General features: G+C 41.4%; 1 protein-coding gene across 2 annotated transcripts; it reads left to right on the top strand.

Annotated features, from left to right (window-relative positions):
* Positions 1 to 728: 728 nt before the first annotated feature.
* On the top strand, positions 729 to 20,485 carry LOC104100389 (uncharacterized). Of its 2 annotated transcripts, none has more exons than XM_009607601.4 (7): positions 729 to 1,361; positions 2,244 to 2,507; positions 7,293 to 7,809; positions 7,879 to 8,078; positions 8,162 to 8,274; positions 8,357 to 8,497; positions 20,215 to 20,485. In XM_009607601.4, exons 1-7 carry the CDS (start codon positions 855 to 857, stop codon positions 20,294 to 20,296), a joined length of 1,824 nt encoding a protein of 607 aa, XP_009605896.1. In that variant the 5' UTR covers positions 729 to 854; the 3' UTR covers positions 20,297 to 20,485. The 2 variants fall into 2 exon arrangements, with proteins under 2 accessions (XP_009605896.1, XP_009605895.1); XM_009607600.4 differs by lacking the exon at positions 20,215 to 20,485 and adding an exon at positions 8,630 to 8,916 and having other exon boundaries at positions 769 to 1,361.
* The last annotated feature ends 2,791 nt before the right edge of the window (positions 20,486 to 23,276 follow it).

Raw genomic sequence — 23,276 nt, 5'->3', positions numbered from 1 at the left:
CATTACAAAGAATCATTGTATTTATACTCAACCGTTATGCAGCCATCAAGAGGGGTTTTATTCATATTAAAGAAGAGCTTGATTTGGGGATCTTGTCTCCTTAAATTGAGCTATAAATAGAAGAATCTATATTCATTGTAGACGACTAAATATCCATACGCAAAAAAGCTAAAATTGCTCGTATTCTATTAACAAAATTCTCTATTTTGTTGTTCTACATATTGTCTTTATTCTTGCTTCTAGAGAGGCTCGTCTCACAGTCAGGCTTGTATTTTCTTCAAGTTTCTTAATTCAATTTATTTATGTTCTTAATTATTTTATATTCTTGGATCAAATTAATTGAAGTGTCTATAAACCACATTACAAATTCAACTGTACCGTTTGACGGGTAAACATTTTGTATAACATGTCTATTGGTAAATTTTCTATTCGAATACCAAGGAATTAATTTCCAAATTGACAAAATTATATAGGTTAACCCTTGTTTTTCGAATCACATCATTATTTTTGAATAGAGGGAGTATTTCTTAGGGAGTGGTTTGAATTGGGCTATGCAGTAATCTGGTCTTTGCGTTTTTCTCAGTCCTGATATTTTCTCTTTTGTTATTGTGTAGTAGGAAAAAATCCTTGTTCTACTTGAGTAAATATTTCAAAAGGCACATGCTCTTCCTGAACCAGAGGATATGCCTTGAATAAAACAAGAAAAATATCAGTCATTATTTTGAAGTTTGTAGAAAGATATTTTCCCTTGGATGGAAACACAAGTGTAGGCTAATAGTTCATTGAGTCAATTCTTATCTCTCCAAGCTTCTTATTTTTGGTCCAAAAGATAGAGCGCCAAGTTGTGCATAGCAATGGCTTCCACTCCTAACCCATCACATTCTATTCAAACCATTAATGCTTCAAGAACCAACTTCCCTTCTCTACCAATGAATAAACCAATTCACAAGAAGTTACATATTTCCTTGAATAAATCTTCTCTTAGAGTAGAGTCTTGTAGCACTGCAAAGTATAATGACGTTGAAGAAATGGATAAGATTAAAAGGCTACAAAACGGATCCGACGTTCGTGGGGTTGCTTTGCAAGGTGAAAAAGGTCGAAGTGTGGATCTTACACCGCCTGCTGTTGAGGCAATAGCAGAAAGTTTTGGTGAATGGGTGATTAATGGATTGGAGAAGGAGAAAGGTGTTAGGGTTTCTCTCGGAAAAGACCCTCGAATTTCGGGTAATATGTTGAGTGTGGCTGTATTTGCAGGGCTTTCTAGGGCTGGGTGCATGGTGTTTGACATGGGACTTGCAACAACACCAGCTTGCTTCATGAGCACTATTCTTCCTCCATTTCAATATGATGCCTCAATAATGGTATAATATTGATGGATTGCATTAGTGTTAATTTTTTATTAATATAATATATATACACTAACGCTACAAAAAATTTACAAGATGCATCTTAACTGATTGATTTTCTATGAAACCAAATTAAGATTGCTATAAACTGTTTCATGTTGTTAGTAGTCATATTAATACGGAATTTAACCTCTTTAAGAAGTACTTGTACAGCTTTATGACAAACTTTCTTATTCTCACATGTCTTAATTTGGAAAATTTTGATACCATAACTTTGTTCCAAAAGAAAGAAAACTGTAATATACATTCCAAAGCAGAAATTACCACTTATTCTAAGCATAATTATTGCAAATTAAGCTAAAGTATCCCGATTTATATGCATCTCGATCGTCATGTCGTATAAACACAGCCATAGTATTCATTATAAGAAAATTGATCTGCTAATTAGCTAATATATTAGTTACATATTTTGTATTGTTTGTATGATTTGTTGTATCTTATTTTGGATTTTCCGCCGGGTGTCCGGTACCCGTATTGGGGTCCGACCAAGCCGGATTCACACCAGAAAGTCCCACGTTGGGGGTGGGGGAGGGGTTTAAAGTGCTCCCTAACAAAGGCGACTGCTTCATACTCAGGGCTCGAACCCGAAAGCTCTGGTTAATGATGAAGGAAAACTTACCATTCCACCACAACGTACCATTGTTGGTTGATTTGTTGTATCAAATCATATTAACGTGGTTAAATTGTGATGAGTTACTTCAGTTATTATTTGAAATATTTTTTATCAATTTCAGCCTTTGACTGATAACTTCAGTTATGTTATCTTAAACTTAAAATTAGATTAGATTCTTCCAAAATGGAAACAATAAAAGCTAAAGTATTGTGTTTTGCATGCAGATGACTGCATCCCACTTACCCTACACTCGAAACGGTCTTAAATTCTTCACGAAAAAGGGAGGTTTAACGTCACCAGAAGTGGAGGAAATATGCGACAAAGCAGCTCGAAAATACGCAAACAGGCTTGCTAAAGTATCAACGAGACTGCCAATAACGCCGACAATGGTGGATTTTATGAGCGCTTACGCGAAGCATCTACGAGAAATTATAAAGGAAAGAGTGAACCATCCTTCCCATTATGACACTCCTCTCAAAGGATTTCAGGTTCTTCTCTTCTTCTTCCTCAACTCTTTCAAACTTCATTATAGGCTGTTTTGGTCTTTGTCAACATTTGTTGGAGTACTTAAGTTTGTTTTGTTTTCTTGCCTGTGTGAGAGTCAGCCATGCATGCATAGCCACAGCAACCTTATCTAAGTACAGGGCAATATTGACCATAAAAGCTAAGGATCCGTTTTCATTAATTAAAAGCTGGACATATATTTGGGCCTAGCTTTATCCCTTTTTGGGTTTTCAGCGGACCGTCACTCTAAGGCCCGTTCCAACCATCAAATACTATTGAGACAAAAAATCATGTGGCCACCCGCCGCAAACTTATTACATCCGGTAAACATAAGATTTCATATACATTTAGTAGCCTAAAAAGACATTAGAATTGTCAGTACAGTGCAACTCTTAAAATGCAGTAACTCCAAAAATACGGTAACACCACCTCATCCCATTGCATCGCCATTCAGGGGCGGATCTAGGGGCGGATCTATGTAGAAGGATCGAGGTGCCATTCCATCCGGACACTCGGTTAAAACTATAAATATATATATATATATATATATATATATATATATATATATATATATATATATATATTTCACCATAGCACTGCCACAACGGCCACCCACACCCCTAAAAATTGATTATTAAAAATTATACTCACCTACTCGTGGACCAGCCTCATCCACCCCAAAATTTTATCATCAATCCAAAATAATTAAGATCTAAAAGAGGAAAAAAATAAAGCAACAGTCAGAATGAATACAAAATAAACTGTCACAAAAAAAAAATAGCACAGCTACCGAAACCCCCTTCAGCAAGTAAAAGAAAAAATATTAATTGAACTCAAAGAATACGATCTAGAAGAGAAAAGGAAAGAAAGAATGAGAGTGTTTGTCGGAGATAGATCATGTACTTTACATACACATGACATATTAATTATACATTTTATGTATATATTATAAGTTCTATATGCGCTGCTTATAAGTTATATAGTATATATACACTTCATATACATAATATATATAAAATTATATGTACACTGAATGCGCATAAATAATGTGTATGCATTATATCAGTGTAGATACACCTTTCATACAAATACGCAAGCATAATATATACATGTTATATATACTTTTCTCAATACCCATCGTAGTAACTATAATCCTTTATTCATGCCTATTTTTCTATATAATATGTGTATAATAAATATATAATTAGTGTATAATATATATTCAAAATCCGCCTAGTCGTGATGGCACTTAACCCAATCCGCTAGATAAGCCAACTAACAATCAACACAATTCTAATAACAATGATAAGAGTCAACAAGTGAAATAACTGAATTTTATACAATAATCCAAGGATTGGTAGTACAAGTCACGATCCACTAAGACTTAGATTTATAAAGCTGGTATGAAATAATACAATATCTATTTGGAATGTACATAAATAGAATACAATCTCTAAAACTACCTAGGACATGTGGTAGCTATATCCGGAAAGCAGGTACACCTTTAATACTAGCTCCCACCATACACAGCAGCATCAACTCCAAGATCTGAACGCACGGTGCAGAAGTGTAGTATGAGTATATCCGACCACATGTACTCAATAAGTAACAAACCTAACCTCAAGTTGAAAGTAGTGACGCGCTCGGAAGACGGTCAGAGTCCAACACCAATAGCCAATAACAATTTATAATAATATAATGGAGACAGTAAAAATAAATAACTTAAGATATATTATGTTCAGCTCGTTCACAGTTACGAAAAAATAGACATGCTTTTCAAGTATAACCGTCCAAGTCCAAACCTTACCACTGAAATAAATTAAACATGAGTTAATCTAAAGAACTGTATTTTTCCAATTTCCAACATCAAATAAGACTTACGTCTACCAATTAGCAAGAGAAAAGTACATCTCTATACCTACATGTTAATACACATGTCAAGTCATTAAATGATTTTATATACTGTCTAGCATGAGGAAGATACATCTCTATGCCTACATATTAAATATACATGTCAAATTATCTAATGTCATACTACCGTCTAGTATGAGGAAAATACATCTCTATATCTATATGTCAAATATACATGTCAAGTTAATAATTTCATAGTGATATCATCAAGTACACTCACTCTCAGCACACTCAAGGTGCCTAGCTCGAATGCCCCACTACATCGCACACACAATCACTTAGCGCTATACAAGTGCCTGGCTCAATAGCCCCTCACCAAAGCACGTGTATATATACTGTGCCTGTGCCCACTGCTGGCATGTCAGACTTCGGAGGGGCGGATCATGTCCAAGCGCTAATCATAATCACATAGCCCAATCGTGGGGCCTCGTGCACGCATAGCCTCGAAATTAGTGCCACTTAGCCTAATGTGGGGCCTGGCATATGCGCCACCTCAATATCAATATAACTGTTACGGCGTGCAACTCGATCCAACATAACTCACAATATGGCTCTACGGCCTACATCTGTCATCAATCCTCTCAAGTCTCAATGGTTCACATCTCACGGATACATAATCAAATTATATAACACAGAATATCACAATATACCTCAAATACAGCTTAATCTCGTGTCACGTACAAGGACACCAATAACATGTAAGACAACATATCAAAAGTGCACAGAGACAGAGATATAACATGCGGATGTAACTATCATGACTGTACAGTATGACTACGGTAAAGGCAAATAGCTCAACATGACGAAAATAGCCCTAACATATCTCAAACAACTAAGCAAGTGGACTAGACATGATTTTTAAGCATGAATAATATCTCACGCAGTAATATAGATGGAGAAAACATGATATCAAATAAGCATGATAGCAAAACAAGGCACATAATAGCCTAAGAACTATCTGGATCATGAATACCTCGGTGCATGCACACGTCCGTCACCTAGCACGCGCGCATCACCCCAACCCATCACAAATATCATAGTTCTCAGGGATAATAACCCTCAAATCCAAGTTTAGATATGTTACTTACCTCGAACAAGCCAAATCAAATATCGAGCAAGTCAAACAATACTCTAGAAATGCCATCCGGCGAGAATCCACCTCTGAGCGGCTCGAAACTAGAAAAAAGCAACTCAAAAATATCAAATAGTGCCATAGGAAACAAACCCAAGCGATAAAAGTCGAATCTTTAATCAATTACTCAAAGTCAACCAAAAAGTCAACCTCGAGCCCACGCCTCAGAATCCAACAAAACTCATGAATTCCGAAAACTCATTCGAACACGAGTCCAACCATACTAATTTCACTCAAATCCGACTACGAATCGATGTTCAAAACTCAATAATTCTCTTTAGGATAGTTTAGACAAAAACCCTCAATTTCCCTTTTAGAATTATCAATCAAATGCCAAAATTGAAGATGGAATATAATTAAAATCGAATAAAAAAAAATACTTACCCCAATCCATGTGGTCTCCAAAATCACACAAAACTGAGCTCCAAATCTTCAAATGTGATAAAATAAACAAACTCTCGAATTAAATATAATCTGCCCAGGCATTTCCTCATTTGCAGACCAACTCGCGCACCTGCGCTCTCGCATTTTGCGAAACAAAGATCGCATCTGCGACTTCAACTTGCCAGACTAAGAACCGCACCCGCGCAATTGCTACCGCATCTACGACATCGCAGAAGCGCAAATACTACCGCAGAAGCGGACACTCAACTCATGCCTCATTCTTGCATCTGCGATCCATATACCGCAGATGCGACCACCACACCTGCGATCCTTCATCCGTATAAGCGAAACACCTGAACATGCCAAAATCTCGCAGAAACGACTCAAACCTCGCAGAAGCAGTACCCGCATCTGCACTCCATTATGCACATATGCGAAACACCAGAACCAGATTTATCCAAAAACATGAAAATGATCCGAGACTCATCCGAAACTCACCCTTGAGCCCCGTAGAACCCCGTACGATCATACTAACAAGTCCCACAACACAACACGAACCTACTCGTGGACTCAAATCATACATAATAATATTAAAATCACGAATCGTACCTCAAATCAAACTTATTGAACTTTCAACTTCCAAAACTCCTACCGAACCACATCAAATCAACTCGGAATGACCTCAAATTTTGCACACAAGTTCAAATGACATAACGAACATAGTCTAACTTCCGAAACAACAATCCGAACCTGATCACATCGAAGTCAACTCCTGGTCAAACTTATGAACATTCCAAACCTTCAAATTGCCAACTTTCGCCAAATAGTGCCAATACCTTCTAGAAACATCCAAATGCAAATCCGGGCATACGCCTAAGTTCTAAATCACCATCCGGACCTACTAGAATCATCGAAACTCTGATCTAAGGTCAAATACACAAAGGTTAAACTTGGTCAACACTTACAACTTAAAGTTTCTAAAATGAGAGTCATTCTCCCAAATCAATTTCGAACAACTCGAAGACCACAACCGACCATACGCGTAAGTCATAATGCATCATATGAAGCTATTCGAGACCTCAAACCACCGAACGGAATATCAATGCTCAAAACGACCGGCCGGGTCATTATAGAAATGAAGTGTTAATCCTTACCAATTTGATCTTATTGCTCCTGGCAACAAACATGCATGAACCAAGTATGTGTCCGGATAGTCCAAAGTCTCGATTAGCTCTCAGCCTTCCGGTCAAAAAACAACATCGATGAAGGCGTGTAGAGGAAGTAGGTTATTTTAGCTAAATTTTTTATTTTTTATAAAGTGACGAAAGGTGGCAAAATGCAGATTATTGTTAATGCGGGAAATGGATCAGGAGGGTTCTTTACCTGGGATGTGTTAGACAAGCTTGGTGCAGACACATTTGGCTCTCTCCACCTAAATCCAGATGGAATGTTCCCTAATCACATTCCTAACCCGGAGGACAAGACAGCCATGGCTTTAACCAGAGCCGGGGTGCTAAAAAACAAGGCTGATCTCGGCATTGTTTTCGACACAGACGTCGACCGGAGCGGCGTTGTGGACAGTGAAGGAAATACCATTAATGGTGACCGGCTCATTGCACTTATGTCAGCAATTGTTCTCAAGGAACACCCTAGTACAACCATTGTAACTGATGCTCGCACGAGTATGGCCTTAACTAAATTTATTAGGAATAAAGGAGGTCAACATTGCTTGTATAGAGTTGGTTATAGGAATGTGATTGACAAGGGTGTCAATCTTAACAAGGATGGCATTGAAACACATCTCATGATGGAAACGAGTGGCCATGGTGCTTTGAAAGAAAATCACTTTCTTGATGATGGTAAGTCTATTCTTGCATGCATGGTTAATTCCATTTTATGCCTTAATTCTTTTAAAACATTGCATGCAGGTGCATACATGGTAGTGAAAATTATAATTGAAATGGTAAGAATGAAGCTTGAGGGATCAGAAGGCGACATTGGAAGTCTTATAGAGGATCTTGAAGAGCCATTGGAGTCGGCAGAAGTCAGAATGATTGTTCTTTCTGAGCCTAGAAATGCTAAAGCAAAAGCAGTTGAAGCCATCGAAGCATTCAGAACCCATATTGAGGTACATCATATCTCTTTGTTAGTTCAAAGTTTCTATCGAAAAAGAAATGAATATTAAAGAAATGTGTGTTCGTTCACCTGTAGCAAGGAAGCTTACCAGGATGGGAACTTGACGCCTGTGGAGACTGCTGGGTAAGTGATGGTTGTCTTGTGGACACTAATGATGATCCTGCTGCAATTGATGCTTTTATGTACAGGTATATATATACAAGATTGTAATTTTAAGAAAGATTAACACTATACTTTGTCGGAAATTTGAAAATGTTGATTACAATTCAGGGCCAAAGTTTCAGATGAACAAAATGGGGAACATGGATGGGTTCACCTTCGACAAAGTATCCACAATCCAAATATTGCTGTTAATCTACAATCCACCATTCCTGGTGGATGCCAATCCATGGCAAAAGTTCTAATAGATCGGTATGCTCTTTTGCCCTGTTTTATAAAGAGTTTAACTTACGTGCACAAATAGTTTATTACTTCCTCCATTTCTTTTTTTTTTTTTTGGGACCGTATTTGATTCATGAAGTTTAAGAAATAAAAAAATAATAGCGGTATACGGGTGAAACCGGGGCTAACATACACCCCGATTTCTCGGTGGGTCAAACGAAGCAAGGATATGAATACATGGGATCGAAATCGAAGCCGGGAACTTCTTGTACCAAAGCCCGAACGGAGTGCTCGCCAGTGGACTTGATAAAACAACGCGCCCCGGACCTGAAATGAGTTCTGAGACTTCCGGAAGCGCATGAACGGTTGCAAGCGAGAGACAGAGGGCCGTGATATCCGGAACCAACCGGATATCATGGCGTGGATCTCGCTCGATGGCGGTTACAGATAAGTAATTAACGTGAAAGGAGGATTTTTATCTTTTTAGACTTATACTAGGGGTGAAACTCTCCTACTATATAAATGAGAAGTTTTTGTTTGATAACAAATATTGTAACACGCATATCAAGACAATACAAACTTATTTCTCTGCTTTTTAGCTATTGAAAAGTTCTTATTTTAATTGTTGTTCTTCATATACATCTAGCTTCGAACCAAGGGTACGGCTAAGGGCAAAACTACTGTTCAGCTTAACTTCGAGCCCGACCCTTAACGTCACAACTAGTTTTGTTATTTATTTTATCTTTAATTCGTTTATCTAACATTCTTGATTACTCATGTTGAATCAATCCACATATCCTTAAAACCGCGTATAAATTTAATTGTTATCCGTTTTAAGGATAAATAGTTTGGCGCCCATCGTGCGGCTAAGGATAATAGTGGTTATTTGATACAAATCTACATAACACACTCCATTTTATGCTAGTTCTTTAAAGTCTTAATTTCAGGTCAGTTTAGAAAATGTCAAATTCTCAGTCCGCCCACCTGAACGTTGACGCCGAGTATGGCAATCATGGCGAAAACAACAATCTGGTGCCTAGCAACGAGGTATCTCCTGCCGATCCTAATGGAGTCCAGTTACTGACCAAGTCGATACTAACTCACAAGTGGCCATCGATGTCAACCTGCCAATTGATCCCGAAAACAGCATCCGTGGAGGACCCCGACCAACAGCTCGAGAAGCGCCCGAAGACGAAGGTGATGGGGTTAGCCTACGGTTCTTCTTCGAAATGTTACAGGCTTGACAGGCGGCGATAGCGCAGCTGCAAAATCAAAGCCACACCTCCAGCAGAGTTGAGCCCGAACCGTCCCGGGAGAACATCCAAAGAAATGAGCAGATCACCGAGAGACCGGGTGAAGCTGGGTCCGGGATCAGTCCCGAAGTTATGAGAATGCTTGAAGCATTAACGAAGTCGGTGGATCAGGTGAAAAGAAAATTGAGGCCAATAACAAGAAGGTGGAAACATATAATTCCAGGGTCGACCAAATGCTGGGAGCACTCCCGATATTAAAAGGACCAGATTCCAAGAAATTTATCCAAAAGCCATTCCCTCCGAGCGCGGCACTAAAGCCAATCCCGAAGAAGTTTCGTATGCCCGATATTCCAAAATATAATGGAACCACGGATTCAAATGAGCACGTGACCTCCTATACATGTGCCATCAAAGGCAATGACTTAGGCGACGATGAAATCGAGTCGGTGTTACTAAAGAAGTTCGGAGAAACTCTGTCAAATGGAGCAACGTAATGGTACCAAAACTTAGCCCCAAATTCTATTGGCTCATTCACTATGCTCACAGATGCTTTTGTGAAGGCTCATACCGGGGCCATCAACATCGAGACCAGAAAATCGGATCTTTTCAAGGTTAAGCAAAGAGACAACGAGATGCTCAAGGAGTTCGTGTTAAGGCTTCAAATGGAGCGGATGGACTTGTCTCAGGTTGCGGATGATTGGGCCGTTCAGGCATTCACTCAAGGACTTAACCCCCGAAGCTCTTTGGCTTCGCAACGGCTAAAATAAAATTTGGTAAAGTACCTGGCGGTAACTTGGGACGACGTCCACAACAAGTACTAGTCAAAAATCAGAGTCGAGGACGACCAACTCGAAGCCCCTTCCAGGTCCGTTTATCCCATCAGAACTGACGACAGGTCTAAGAGAGTCGTCGATCATGAATCAAGGCCGGTCCGAGATCGGTATCAACCATACAACGCAGATTGAAGGGAAAACGGCTCCGGACGCAACCCCACCAGGAACGAAAAGGGAAGCGATTGAGGGTCCAATAGCCGAGGTCTGATGAGCAAAAATAGATTCGACAGGCTGTTCGGGGTAAGGGAAGCACCAAGATTATAAGAGTATAACTTCAACGTTGATGCAACAAGCATCATATCAGCCATTGGGCGCATCAAGGAATCCAAGTGGCCTCGACCATTGCAGTCCAACCCTACCTAGAGAGATCCCAACATGATGTGTAAGTATCATAGCACTCATGGCCACAGGACCGAGGACTGTCGACAATTGAGAGAAGAAGCTGCCCGAATGTTAAATAATGGGCACCTTCGAGAATTTATGAGTAATCGAGCCAAAAACTACTTCAGGAACAGGGACTCCAATAAACAGACCGAATAAGAAGAACCTCAGAACGTCATCAACATGATCATTGGAGGAGTCGATGTCCTCCAAGGGCCAATGATAAAGTGCACTAAAGTATCCATCACGAGGGAAAATCGCACCCGAGATTACGTCCCGGAGGGAACTATTTAGTTACACAATGGTAATATCTGTACTTATCATAAAATCTCGAGTTAAACATGTGTTGATTGATCCAGGTAGCTCGGCCAACATCATCAGATCGAGGGTAGTAGAGCAGTTGGGGTTACAAGACCAAATAGTGCTGGCGGTTCGGGTGTTGAATGAATTTAACATGGCATGAGAAACTATTAAAGAAGAAATAACCCTCAGTGAACATCACCAGGATGATCCAAGAGACAAAATTATACATGATCGAAAGGGACACGAGGTACAACGACCTATTCGAAAGGCCATGGGTTCATAACATGAGGGCGGTACCCTCAACCTTACACTAGGCACGGAAGTTCCCTACGCCGGGAGGAATCAAGACGGTCTACGAAGAGTAGGCAGCTATAAAGGAAATATTTGCAGTCGACGAGGTAATCCCAGTGCCTAGGGTCTCGACATCGAAGAACACGGAGCCGAACAGGAAGGAAGAAATTAAATAGCAATCACCGATACCTGTCCCGACCGAACCGGAAGAGCGAGGAGTATGATTACGGAGTTCCTAGATCATTCATAGCTTCTGATGATACCGATGCCACCAAATCGATGGTCGAGGAGTTGGAGCAAGTCATATTGATCGATCACTTTCCAGATTGGAAAATATACCTAGGCACGGGGTTAACTCTCAAGCTTAGGAAAAAACTCATTGAATTTCTCATAGCTAACATAGATTGTTTCGCTTGGTCCCATCTTGACATGACAGGGATCCCGCCAGAGGTAACCACTCATAAGCTGATCTTGGACCCAAAATTCCATCCGGTTAAGCAGAAGAGGAGACCGCAATTCGAGGTTAAGCATACATTCATCAAGGACGGGGTATCTAAGCTCCTTAAAATAGGGTCCACTCGGGATGGACCTAGGCATGAGATACTCAGTTTTCTCGATGCCTATTCCGGGTACAACCAAATTCAGATGGACCTGGGCGATCAAGAAAAGATGCTCTTTATCACTAAATTCGGCACCGATTGTTATAACGTAATGCCATTCGGATTAAAGAACGTTAGTGTCGCCTTTCAACGCCTAGTAAATCGAATATTCGAAGAACATATAGGAAAATCAATGAAAGTTTATATTGACAACATGTTAGTCAAGTCCCTGCAAGAAGAGGACCACTTGAAACATTTGCACAAAAACTTCGACATATTGAAGAAATACAATATGAAGCGGAACCCAGAAAAGTGCCCATTTGGGGTCGGATCCGAAATATTCCTCGATTTCATGGTATCCAATCGAGGAATTGAGATCAATTCTGACAAAATCAAAGCACCGTGGTGGACAACGTCAAGGCCATTCAGAGGCTGACTGGGCGTATAGCTGCCCTAGGCAGTTTATATCGAGGTCCTCAGACAAAAGCCATCGGTTCTTCTCACTGTTGAAGAAGAAGAAGAATAACTTTTCTTGGACTACAAAATGCCAACAAGCTTTGGAAGAACTCAAACGGTACCTATCGAGTCCACCCCTGCTCCACACTCCGAAGGCGGACGAACAACTATACCTTTACTTGGCAATTTTCGAGGCGGCGGTAAGTGGAGTCTTAGTCCAGGAAGAGGAAGGTATGCAATTTCCTATTTACTCTGTCAGTAGAACTCTAGGAGAAGCCGAAACAAGGAATCCTCACCTGGAAAAATTTGCGCTTTCTTTGCTAAGAGCCTCCAGAAAGTTAAAACCGTACTTTCAATGCCATACCATATGTGTCGTAACCTCTTACCCACTGAGGAATATCATGCACAAACCCGAGCTCTCGGGCTGGTTGCCCAAATGGGCCGTCGAAATCAGCGGGTACTATATCGAGTATCGACCCCGAACTGCCATAAAATCTCAAATTTTGGCTGACTTCGTGGCCAACTATACGCCGGCCTTAATACCCGAAGTCGAAAGGGAATTATTATTAACCTCGGGGACTGCCTTGGGAATTTGGACCCTTTTTATGGACGATGCCTCGAGCACAAAAGGGTCTGAGCTCGGCATCGTGCTGAAACCACCTACGGAGAATGTAGTTAGGAAGTCTATTAGAACTGTGAAATTGACTAACAATGAGGCTGAGTATGAGGCCATGATTGCAGGTCTCGAATTGGATAAGAACTTTGGGGCCGAGGTGATCGAAGCTAAGTGCGACTCCCTCCTCGTGGTGAATCAAGTCAATGGAACATTTGAAGTGAAAGAGGAACGAATGCGAAGGTATTTAGACTAATTATATGTAACGTTGCATCAATTCAAGGAATGGACGCCAAAGTAAACTCAACGAGTTTAACCTAGGATTGGAGGAAGAAGTACATAGACTATTTGAAGACTGGGAAATTGCCCTTGGATTCCAAGGAATCGAGAGCCCTGCATACCAAGGCTGCCAGATTTAGCCTGGTCGAAGGGACACTATTCAGAAGAACTTCGATGGCCCGCTAGCCAGATGATTGGGACCGGGAGATACCGAATACTCCTTAAGAAAAGTTCATGAAGGTACTTGCGAGAATCATTCGGGGGTAGAATCTTTGGTCAGGAAATTAATTAGGGCTAGCTATTATTGAACCGAAATAGAGAAAGATGAGAAGGACTTCGTACAAAAATGCGATGACTACTAGAGACACGCACCGATAATCTATCAACCAGGAGAGCTACTCCACTCGATCCTATCCTCGTGGCCATTTATGAAGTGGGGGATGGACATCGTCAGTCCCCTGCCATGGGCACCCGGTAAGGCTCAGTTTATACTATTCATGACCGATTATTTTTTCAAATGGGTCGAAGCTCAAGCGTTCGAAAAGGTCCGAGAGAAAAAAGTCATTGACTTCATCTGGGACCACATAATATGTCGATTCGGGATAACAATCGAGGTCATTTGCGATAATGGGAAACAATTCATCGGCAGCAAGGTAAATAAAGTTTTAAAAGATCACAAGATTAATAAGATACTATCAACATCTTACCATCCTAGTGGGAACGAACAAATGGAATCAATAGACAAGACCATACTTTAAAACCTAAAAAAGAGGTTGACCGATGCCAAAGGGAAATGGAAGGAAATCCTGCCTGAAGTCCTGTGGGCATACCGTACGACCTTGAAGTCTAGTACCGGGGCCACGCCATTTTCATTTGTCTACCGAGCCGAAGCCTTAATACCAGGTGAAGTGGGAGAACTGAGCCTCAGGTTCCAATATGTGACCGAAGAGTCAAATGGCGAGGCCATGATCACGAGCCTGAAACTATTGGATGAAAGGCGTGAGGCTGCCCTAGTCCGGTTGGCCGCCCAGAAACAGCGGATAGAAAGATACTACAACCGAAGAACCAACCTCCGACACTTCAAGATCGGGGACTTGGTGTTGAGGAATGTAACATTACACACCTGGAACCCCAACGAGGGGAAGCTGGGACCGAATTGGGAAGGACCATATCGAGTCGTCAGAATTATTGACAAAGGCTCATACAAACTCGAAGCAGGAAATGATGTGCAACTACCAAACAACTGGAACGTGACACACCTAAAGTGGTACTACTGCTAAGGTATGATATCAATTACTCTTTAACTATGTTATGAATCGGACTAACATTTGCAGGCAACGACCAAGGATGGATTTAGCTATTAGGTCTGAAAGCACGAGTTACACACTTTTTCCCTTGAACCGTTCTTGTCCCAAAATGGGTTTTTCGACAAGGTTTTTAACGAGGCAACAGTAAAACGTGCTAACTTAGATTCGAAGACCGGTCTCAAATCGGAGTCAATGATCGTTCACTTCATGTCAATAGTATCCGAGCCCTATCAAGCTCGACCTCAAAGCTAAGGCTTGGTGCTTAGGATTCATTGTAAGGTCCAAACGGTCGTATGAACCGTGCTCACATAGTTCACTCTAGACATAATACAAGTTTTTATGCGCTTTCAATCATGTACTTTACACACTAAGAAAAGAAACAAAGCCCCGCCTTGGTATTACGCATTTTCTTGCTTCTCCAATCCCGAGTCATAAGTGCCCACGGGCTATCCCTGCTCGGGGACTATCAAGCTCATGAGCTACCCATGCTCGGGGACTATTGAACCCATGAGCTACCCCTACTCGCGGACTATCGAGCCCAAGGGCTACCTCTACTCGGGGACTGTCGCCCGAAGAAAGTTTGGGAAACCCGGGTTACCAAATCCCGAAGGCACAAAACCTATTAGGCGGTGCCCGAATACAAAAGGCTACGACCACCCTAAAAGCGGCTCAGAGGCATCTGAAGCTCATAATCAGAAAGTAAGGCCTTTATAAGAATTCAAAACCTTCTAAAAGGTTACCCTCGACAAAAGCATCGTCTAAAATGATTTAAGTATCTTGAAAACCTCCGGTCACAACGAGGTTTCCAAGCCTCGAGCAAACAAATTTTTATCGAGGTCATGCTCCATTTGGACCTTCGAAAAATGAATGCCCCATAACTACACTCGATTCTATGTTAAGGCATGAAAAACACTACATCAATAGAAATTATAAAAAGATACTGAAAAAGTAAAGACACGATATTGCCAGAAAGGGAAAATTTCATATATATTCCGAAGTATATTTACAAAGGTCCAATAAAAAATGGCCTCAAAATAAACACACAAAAAAAAAAATACATGAGGGAAAAACAAAAACTAAAAAAGTACTAAGGCATTTATGCCTGGTCTTCACCGGGACCTGACTCGTCACCGGAACCGTCGGAGCCCTCGGATCCCTTGGAGCCCTCGGAACCCTTGGAGCCTTCGACACCTTTAGGCTCATAGAGCTACTTTGCCTCGGCCTCGAGCCTTTTGGCTTCCTCGACCTCAGCCGACAGGTTGAAACCTCGGGCGTGTATCTCTTCGAGGGTCTCTCTCTGGGACAACCACTTCACATACTCAGCCTTGGTCTTTAGGCGGGTCTCGACAGCCTCCACATCAGCCTTGTACTAGGCCACCATTTCCTCGACATCAGCAGAGGTCATGTCCAATTTGGACTTTAGCGCCTCATATACTTTTCCAAGGACATCCCGTTCTGGACCGCCGAGCTCAGCTGAGCTCGGAGATCATTATTCCGCTAAGACCACTTGTCAGCTTTGTCCTTCGCCACCTGGAGTTGGTTCTCAACAGACGCCAACTCTGCCTTAACAGTTTCCTTCTCTGAAGCCAACATGTCCATCCCACCCTTCCACACTTCAGCCATGGCCTTTACCTCAATCATCTCAGCTCTGAGCTGGTCGATCAGGTCAATCTTCTATTGGACCTGCGAGGTTGTGTTGTTAGTCACCATGAATAGTTCCTCGTTTTTAACATCAAAGACCTATACCTTTTCAACCAAGTCAACATGTTCCCTATTTAGGATTGAGGCCTCCTTCTGAACTTTGTCCAGCTCGGCCCGGAGGTCTTTAAGGTCCTCATCCTGTTGCTCAATAAGAAGCCGGCACATGTCCTTCTTTCGGACCTATTATTTGAGCTGGAACTCGAGCTGGCTGGTTTCCAAGTGGTACCGGAGGAAGCTTTCATGATGAGGCACTCAAGCCTGTAAAATATTGGAACTAGTAATGGACATCAAGGGAAAACTTAAGTGGGATTCATGAAGGGAGTATGAAAGTGTTAGAATCTTACTCGGTTTAGCGCCTGCTGCACCACGTTAAAAAGACTCGACGTGCCTACCTCATTCATCTTTGCATGGTCCTCCTCGGTCACTAGGCATAGAAGGTAGCTAGCTACCCCTACCAGAGTAGAAAGGATTCGGGCATCCTTCGGGACTGTGAGAACAACCGTCCTCTTGCGCTCGGGGTCCACGCTCGATGCAGGGAATTGCTTCACTAATCTTGGGCTCGTACTCGGCCCATCAGCTCCCGAAGGCATGTCCTTCTTCGGTATCTCCAAGTGACCCAGCCCGGAGAAATCTTCTAATGTGGACATATCCATGCCATCGAAGAAGGAGTGGGGAGGATCCTCTGCACCCTGAGCTCCTTCACTTGATTTTTCCTTGCCTGCTTGGGCCTCTTAAATCATGGACTCGGTATGTGAGGGCGTCTCAATGATGTCTATCACACTGGTCGCCTCCTTCGGAATAGAAATGGCTTCTCGGGAGGTCACAAACCCCGTCTCCACTTCGGCCTCTTGAGTCGAAAGGGGATCGGCCTCGTGGCTCCTTTCCTCGGTCGCCGCCTGATCCACAGCAGGGGTTGATCCGTAGCCGACAAAGATATCATCTTTTTCAGGATCATCCCTGAGCCGATGAAGCAAGTCAGAGTCCGGTACCTGGGACTTAGGAATCTTCTTTTGTTTGCGAGTCCGAGTGGCCACCCTCTTTTTTATCTTCACCCTAGGATCTGGGGAACCTGAGGAATTTCTTTTCCTCTTCTTCTCCTCCGTGTCAGCCCGGGGCTGTGCCGAAATGGAGGGTTCGATGGGTAACGACGTATCCTCATCACCATCTAGCGGCCTAAGTTCGGTTGTCTTTGGCAAACCTACGAGGGAAAAGAGAAGGTCAGCATCATGTAAGCGTGGGGCGTAGTAATAACTATTCAGGGGAGAGCCTTACCATGAGAATGGACCTCCCATTTGCCCTTCGAAAGTGTGCGCCACATGCGCTCGTAGTATGAAATCTGCTGACAGATCCCTTCAATCCACTCCTTGAACCGGGGGATCGCTTTAGGAACCCGAGGAACAACTGCACGACCATAAATACTGGCTATGAGAGAAGAAATAAAGGGAAATCGACACTTAATGAAAGACTACATTTACGAGATGCGTTCCACTTCTCGGGGAATGGCAAGAACTCGGGAGGGATCAGGTCTTTAGTCTTTACCCGAAAAAATGCCTTTGCCAACCTCGATCTCGATCCTCGTTGATGCTCGAAAAAGGGGCCTTGCTGGCTTGACAAACAAGCTTGATTAATCCCCCTCGGAAAATTCGAGGTCTGTACAGATGGAGTAGGTGGTCGAGGGTGAACCGAGGGGATTCAGTGTTGTTTATGAAGTAGCATAGGAGGATCATGATCCTCTAGAGGGACGGGTGGATTTTCCCGAGGCATACCTCGTACCTCTTGCAAAAGGCCAGTATTACTGGGCCCAGGGTGGAAGGGTAAGTGTAAACACTTAAAATACCCCTCCACGTGGGTAGTGATGTCATCCTTAGGCCCGGGGATAACCACGTCTTTGCCTTCCCATTTACAGTCCTCTCGGACTATGGGAATGGTATATTTAGTGACGGAGCATATGTATCTCCATGCTCCTTCGCCTCGGTCTTTTTTGATGGAGGCCTTCTCGACCTTGAAATTGTCCCCGATAGAACAACCCCCGGGTATGAATCTTTTCATAGGAGGCTCTGGAAGCACCTCGGGGATGTCCACCTCGACATCTGCGGCTGGGTGGGATGATTAATGGGTCATTTGCTATGGTACAAATGTGGAAGTTTTGGCCATCATAAATCTGGAAATATATATGAAGATTTGAAGAAGGCACATGAAGATTTGAAGGTTAGAAGTGAAGATATGAAGTTCTGGGTTGAAAATCCAAGACAAAACGTGAAGGTTTGAAGGTTAAAGATGAAGATGTGAAGGTTCAAGAAGCGAGGTATGAAGATTTGAGAAAATTGAAAGCCTTTATAAAGTCGAATGTAAGAGATAGGATCAGAAAGTGAAAGAAGTGAAGGGGGTCGAATCTTTTATAGGGGGAAATGTAATTAATACGCGACGTTTCACATTCGAAGGCAACCAGTGATGATTGACACGTGTCCGAAGTCAGAACGACGCGACTGATGTGACGTTTAGACTTCTCCGTGATCTCGGTTGTAACGTGCGAAGGAAGGAATCAGGGTTCATCTACCGTTTTTCATCATTTCGGAAAACCTACTCTCTTGGAAATGATGGGACTATCTGTATACGGGTGAAACCGGGGCTAACATTCATCTCGATTTCCCGGTGGGTCAAACGAAGCAAGGATATGAATACATGGGATCGAAATCGAAGCCGGGAACTTCTTGTACCTAAGCCCGAACGGAGTGCTCGCCAGTGAACTTGATAAAACAACGCGCCCCGGACCAAAACGAGTTCTGCGACTTCGGGAAGCGCATGAACGGTTGCGGGCGACTGATATAGGGCCGTGATATCCAGAACCAACCGGATATCATGACGCAGATCTCGCTCGATGGCAGTTACAGATTAGTAATTAATGAGGGAGGAGGATTTTTACCCTTTTTAGACTTATACTATGGGTGAAACTCTCCTACTATATAAATGAGAAGTTTTTCTTTGATAACATACATTGTAACACGCATATCGAGATAATATAAACTTATTTCTCTGCTTTTCAGCTATTGAAAAGTTCTTATTTTAATTGTTGTTCTTCATATACATTTGGCTTCGAATCGAGGGTCCGGCTGAGGGCAAAACTATTGTTCAGCTTAAATTCGAGCCCATCCTTAACATCACAACTGGTTTGGTTATTCATTTTATCTCTAATTCGTTTATCTAACATTCTTGATTACTTGTGTTGAATCAATCCACTATCCTTAAAACCGCGTACAAATTTAATTGTTATCCGTTTTAATGGTAAACAATAACAAAGCATGAACTTTTGTGTCTATAAATTATTCCAATAAAAGTAAAATGGAAAGTTTAAAGTTAAATTACTTCTAAATATAAAAATGCACTATTTTTTAGACAGACTAAAAAGAAAAGTGTGTCAAATAATACGAGACAAAGTAAATAGTTTTTTACATAATTGACTTACAACAACATATTTATTCATAATAAACCTGATATGATAACCAGAAATTATGATGATTGACCTGTTATAATCGGTTAAATTCGCAATATGTGTAAATAATTTACACTATAAATTAAATTCTTACTTCTCCCAATTGAAAAAAATAGTTAAATTCTTTCATATATACATGATCTTTTCAATTTTGCTACCTTTTTCTTCTTTTGTTTCCTTTTGGCATTGGTTGCTAATTTAACAGTTTGGCTGATTATGTATTTCTTATCTGTTATTTTAGGTTTCTCTTGCCTAGCGGGATGGACAAAATACTCGATGTCAGTCAAATCGATAAGTATGCTAGAACTGGAAATCTAAGCTAAGATGCTTAGATTAAGATTTGAGTTATGTCAGTAATGTACAATACAAGATTTTAGCTACACCGTATTCAGTGGACCAAAAACGAAAAGAAAACGACAGAAGAAGAAGAAGAAAAAAGGCGTGATAGTGTATTTTTCCGCAATGGACTAAGGCTATTCCATTAATTTACCGCTTATACTTCTTAAATCTCATATTCTTCCATGCTTGAACTTTTAAGTGTTTTTTTTGTGATCTAATAACAAAATTTGGGAATTCTAAGGTCTTCGAAGAATATTGGATGGACAAAAAAAAGTGGGAATATGAGAATTGTTTTCCTAATTGGAAATTTTCAGCTTGGTTACATCGCATGTCATTTTCCTCTTACTTTCCTTATTCTAAATTGGGAAGCCAATCGAAAATAAAATATAAAAGGAGAAAGAGAAATTCTCCTACCATCAGGGGTTCACACATACAAATAAAAGAGTATTCTGTTTGTTTTATTGTATGACGCTTTTATCTTTTTTAATCTTTTCTGAAAAGATTGATAACATTTTTTTAATATTTGAAGACTGTTTAGGTTTAAATATTTAATTTTTCTCTTAATAACAAGATGGCATAATTACAAAAATTTCATGATGTCACAACCCAAATCTCACATGTCGTGATGATGCCTATCACAATACTAGGCAAGCCGACTTTCACAATAAAACCACGCATTTTTAACTTTGGAAAACATAATAAGATAAATTCAAGAGAAAATCTCATAAATACTGATAAGAAAACACTTCAACTTAATACAGAATTTCCCAAAATCCGGGTGTCACTGAGTACATGAGTATCTATATAATAACACGGTCTAACAACTGAAACACTGCCTAGGAAGGTAGGACAATATAAACAAAACTAAAAGATAAAGGAGGACAGTCAAGGTCTGCGGACGCCATGACAGCTACCTCGATAGTCTCAGAACTGATAAGCTCCGACACTAGCAACCTCCGAGCCCGGAAGTACCTGGATCTGCACACGAAGTGCAGAGTGTAGCATGAATACAACCAACTCAATAAGTAACAAGTCTAACCTTTGGGCTGAAAGCAATGACGAGCTCAACCATTACATTCCAAATACCGAATTTAACAGTATAGAAATGACAGGAAATAGGCAAATGATATCTGAGAGAAAACTCGTGATCTGTTTGTACACAGTACATGAAATGTAGACATGCTTTCAGGTTTAGCAATTAAGCTCAATACAGATAAAATATGCCAAGTCTGACTGATATGAGGAATATGACATCTCTATATCTATATGCCAATATGCATATCGTATGTGATGCAACACAATGAAAGCCTCACGTTCTCACACTCTCATTGTACTCAACCTGACTATCTCAATTCTCACTCATCGCACTCAGTCACTCAGCACTGTACGGTACCCACTGCGACGTGCAACCCGATCCCATCGTGAATCAATACAACCTGCGCTCATTGCTGGTATGTCAGACTTCGGAGGGGCGGATCCTGCCCAAGCACTAATAAAACCTGCTGCGGCGCGTAGCTCGATCCCATCATGAATCATTAGTACCTGCTGTGGCGCATAGCCCGATCCCATCAATATCACTCACAAACAGGCCCTCGGCCTCCCTCAATCATCAATCTCTCCAGTCTCTCGTGCACACAACACTCATGCCAAGCAACCAAAATCAATGATACATGATGTGATAATAAATGATAACAGAGACTGAGATATGATATGCAATGATGAATGCGAATGAGTACAAAACTGTAAATTAGCAAATAACTCAACAGCAAAAGAACGACCGTTGTGGGTCCCAATAGTAGCAGCACATAGCCTAAACATGATTTCTAACATAAATTATAGCTAAAGTACTCTAACACATAGAGTACAATAATAATAATCAGATAAGATGACTACATAGTCTCACGAAATCGACTAAGTCATAATTACTACGGTGTATGCCCACACGTCCGTCACCTGTCATGTGCGTCACCTCAACACCGACCACATAACACAAAATTCAGGGACTCATACCCTCAGAATCAAGTTTAGAAGTGTTACTTACCTCAAACCTTGCAAATATCTACTCCAATAAGCCCTTGCCTCGTGAATCGGCCTCTGAATGCCTCGAATCTAGCCACAAATAACTCGATACAGTCAGCACAAGCTATGAGAATCAATTCCATATGAATAAGCTAAGTTCTTAATCAAAAGTCAAAAAATCAACTCTATGCCCACGTCTAGGAATCCAACAAAAATTACAAAATCCAAACACTCATTCAACCACGAGTCCAACCATACCAAATTTATCAAATTCCGACACCAAATTGTCACTCAAATCCCCAAATTCTACTCTCCAATCCCTAGCTCAAAACTCCTAAAATTCCACCTTATAAATACACAAGCTAGGTGAAAAAATCAATGGGTAATCAATACTATTGAATAAAAATGATCTAGAGTGGCTTACCTCAAGAAATCACATTAAACCCCTCTCAAAATTCGCCTCCAACCGAGCTTCTAAAGTCCAAAATGACAAAAATCCCGGAAACCCTTCGAATATAATCTGCCCAGGGCCTTTCGCACCTGCGCTCCACTTAACCGCATATGTGGTCCCGTTTTTGTGGATTCTCCATCGCTTCTACGATCCAGAACCTCCAGTCCACATCCGCATATGCGATCGCTCATGTGCAGATGTGCATCAGCATCTGCGGATATACTTCCGCACCTGCACCCCAGGCTCCCTTTCCAGACCTCGCGCCTGCGACTCCTCTCCGCATCTGCAACCTCGCAGGTGTGGACAAACCCTCGCACCTGCGACCACTTCCCAACTTTGCCCAAACCGCGCCTGCGACCATTTCTTCGCTTCTGCGGTCACACAACTGCGACCAAAACTCTGCAGGTGCGATGGCACCAGAGATTAGTGGCCCAGAAATTTCTCCCAAGTCCAAATTTCAATACGATTCCCATACGAATAATTCCCGAGGCCCC

The sequence above is a fragment of the Nicotiana tomentosiformis genome, chromosome 8 (assembly GCF_000390325.3).
Source record: "Nicotiana tomentosiformis chromosome 8, ASM39032v3, whole genome shotgun sequence".
NCBI classification, from domain to species: domain Eukaryota; kingdom Viridiplantae; phylum Streptophyta; class Magnoliopsida; order Solanales; family Solanaceae; genus Nicotiana; species Nicotiana tomentosiformis.
The sequence above is the reverse complement of the archived record's forward strand: the minus strand, read 5'-3'. Positions and strand labels throughout refer to the sequence as shown.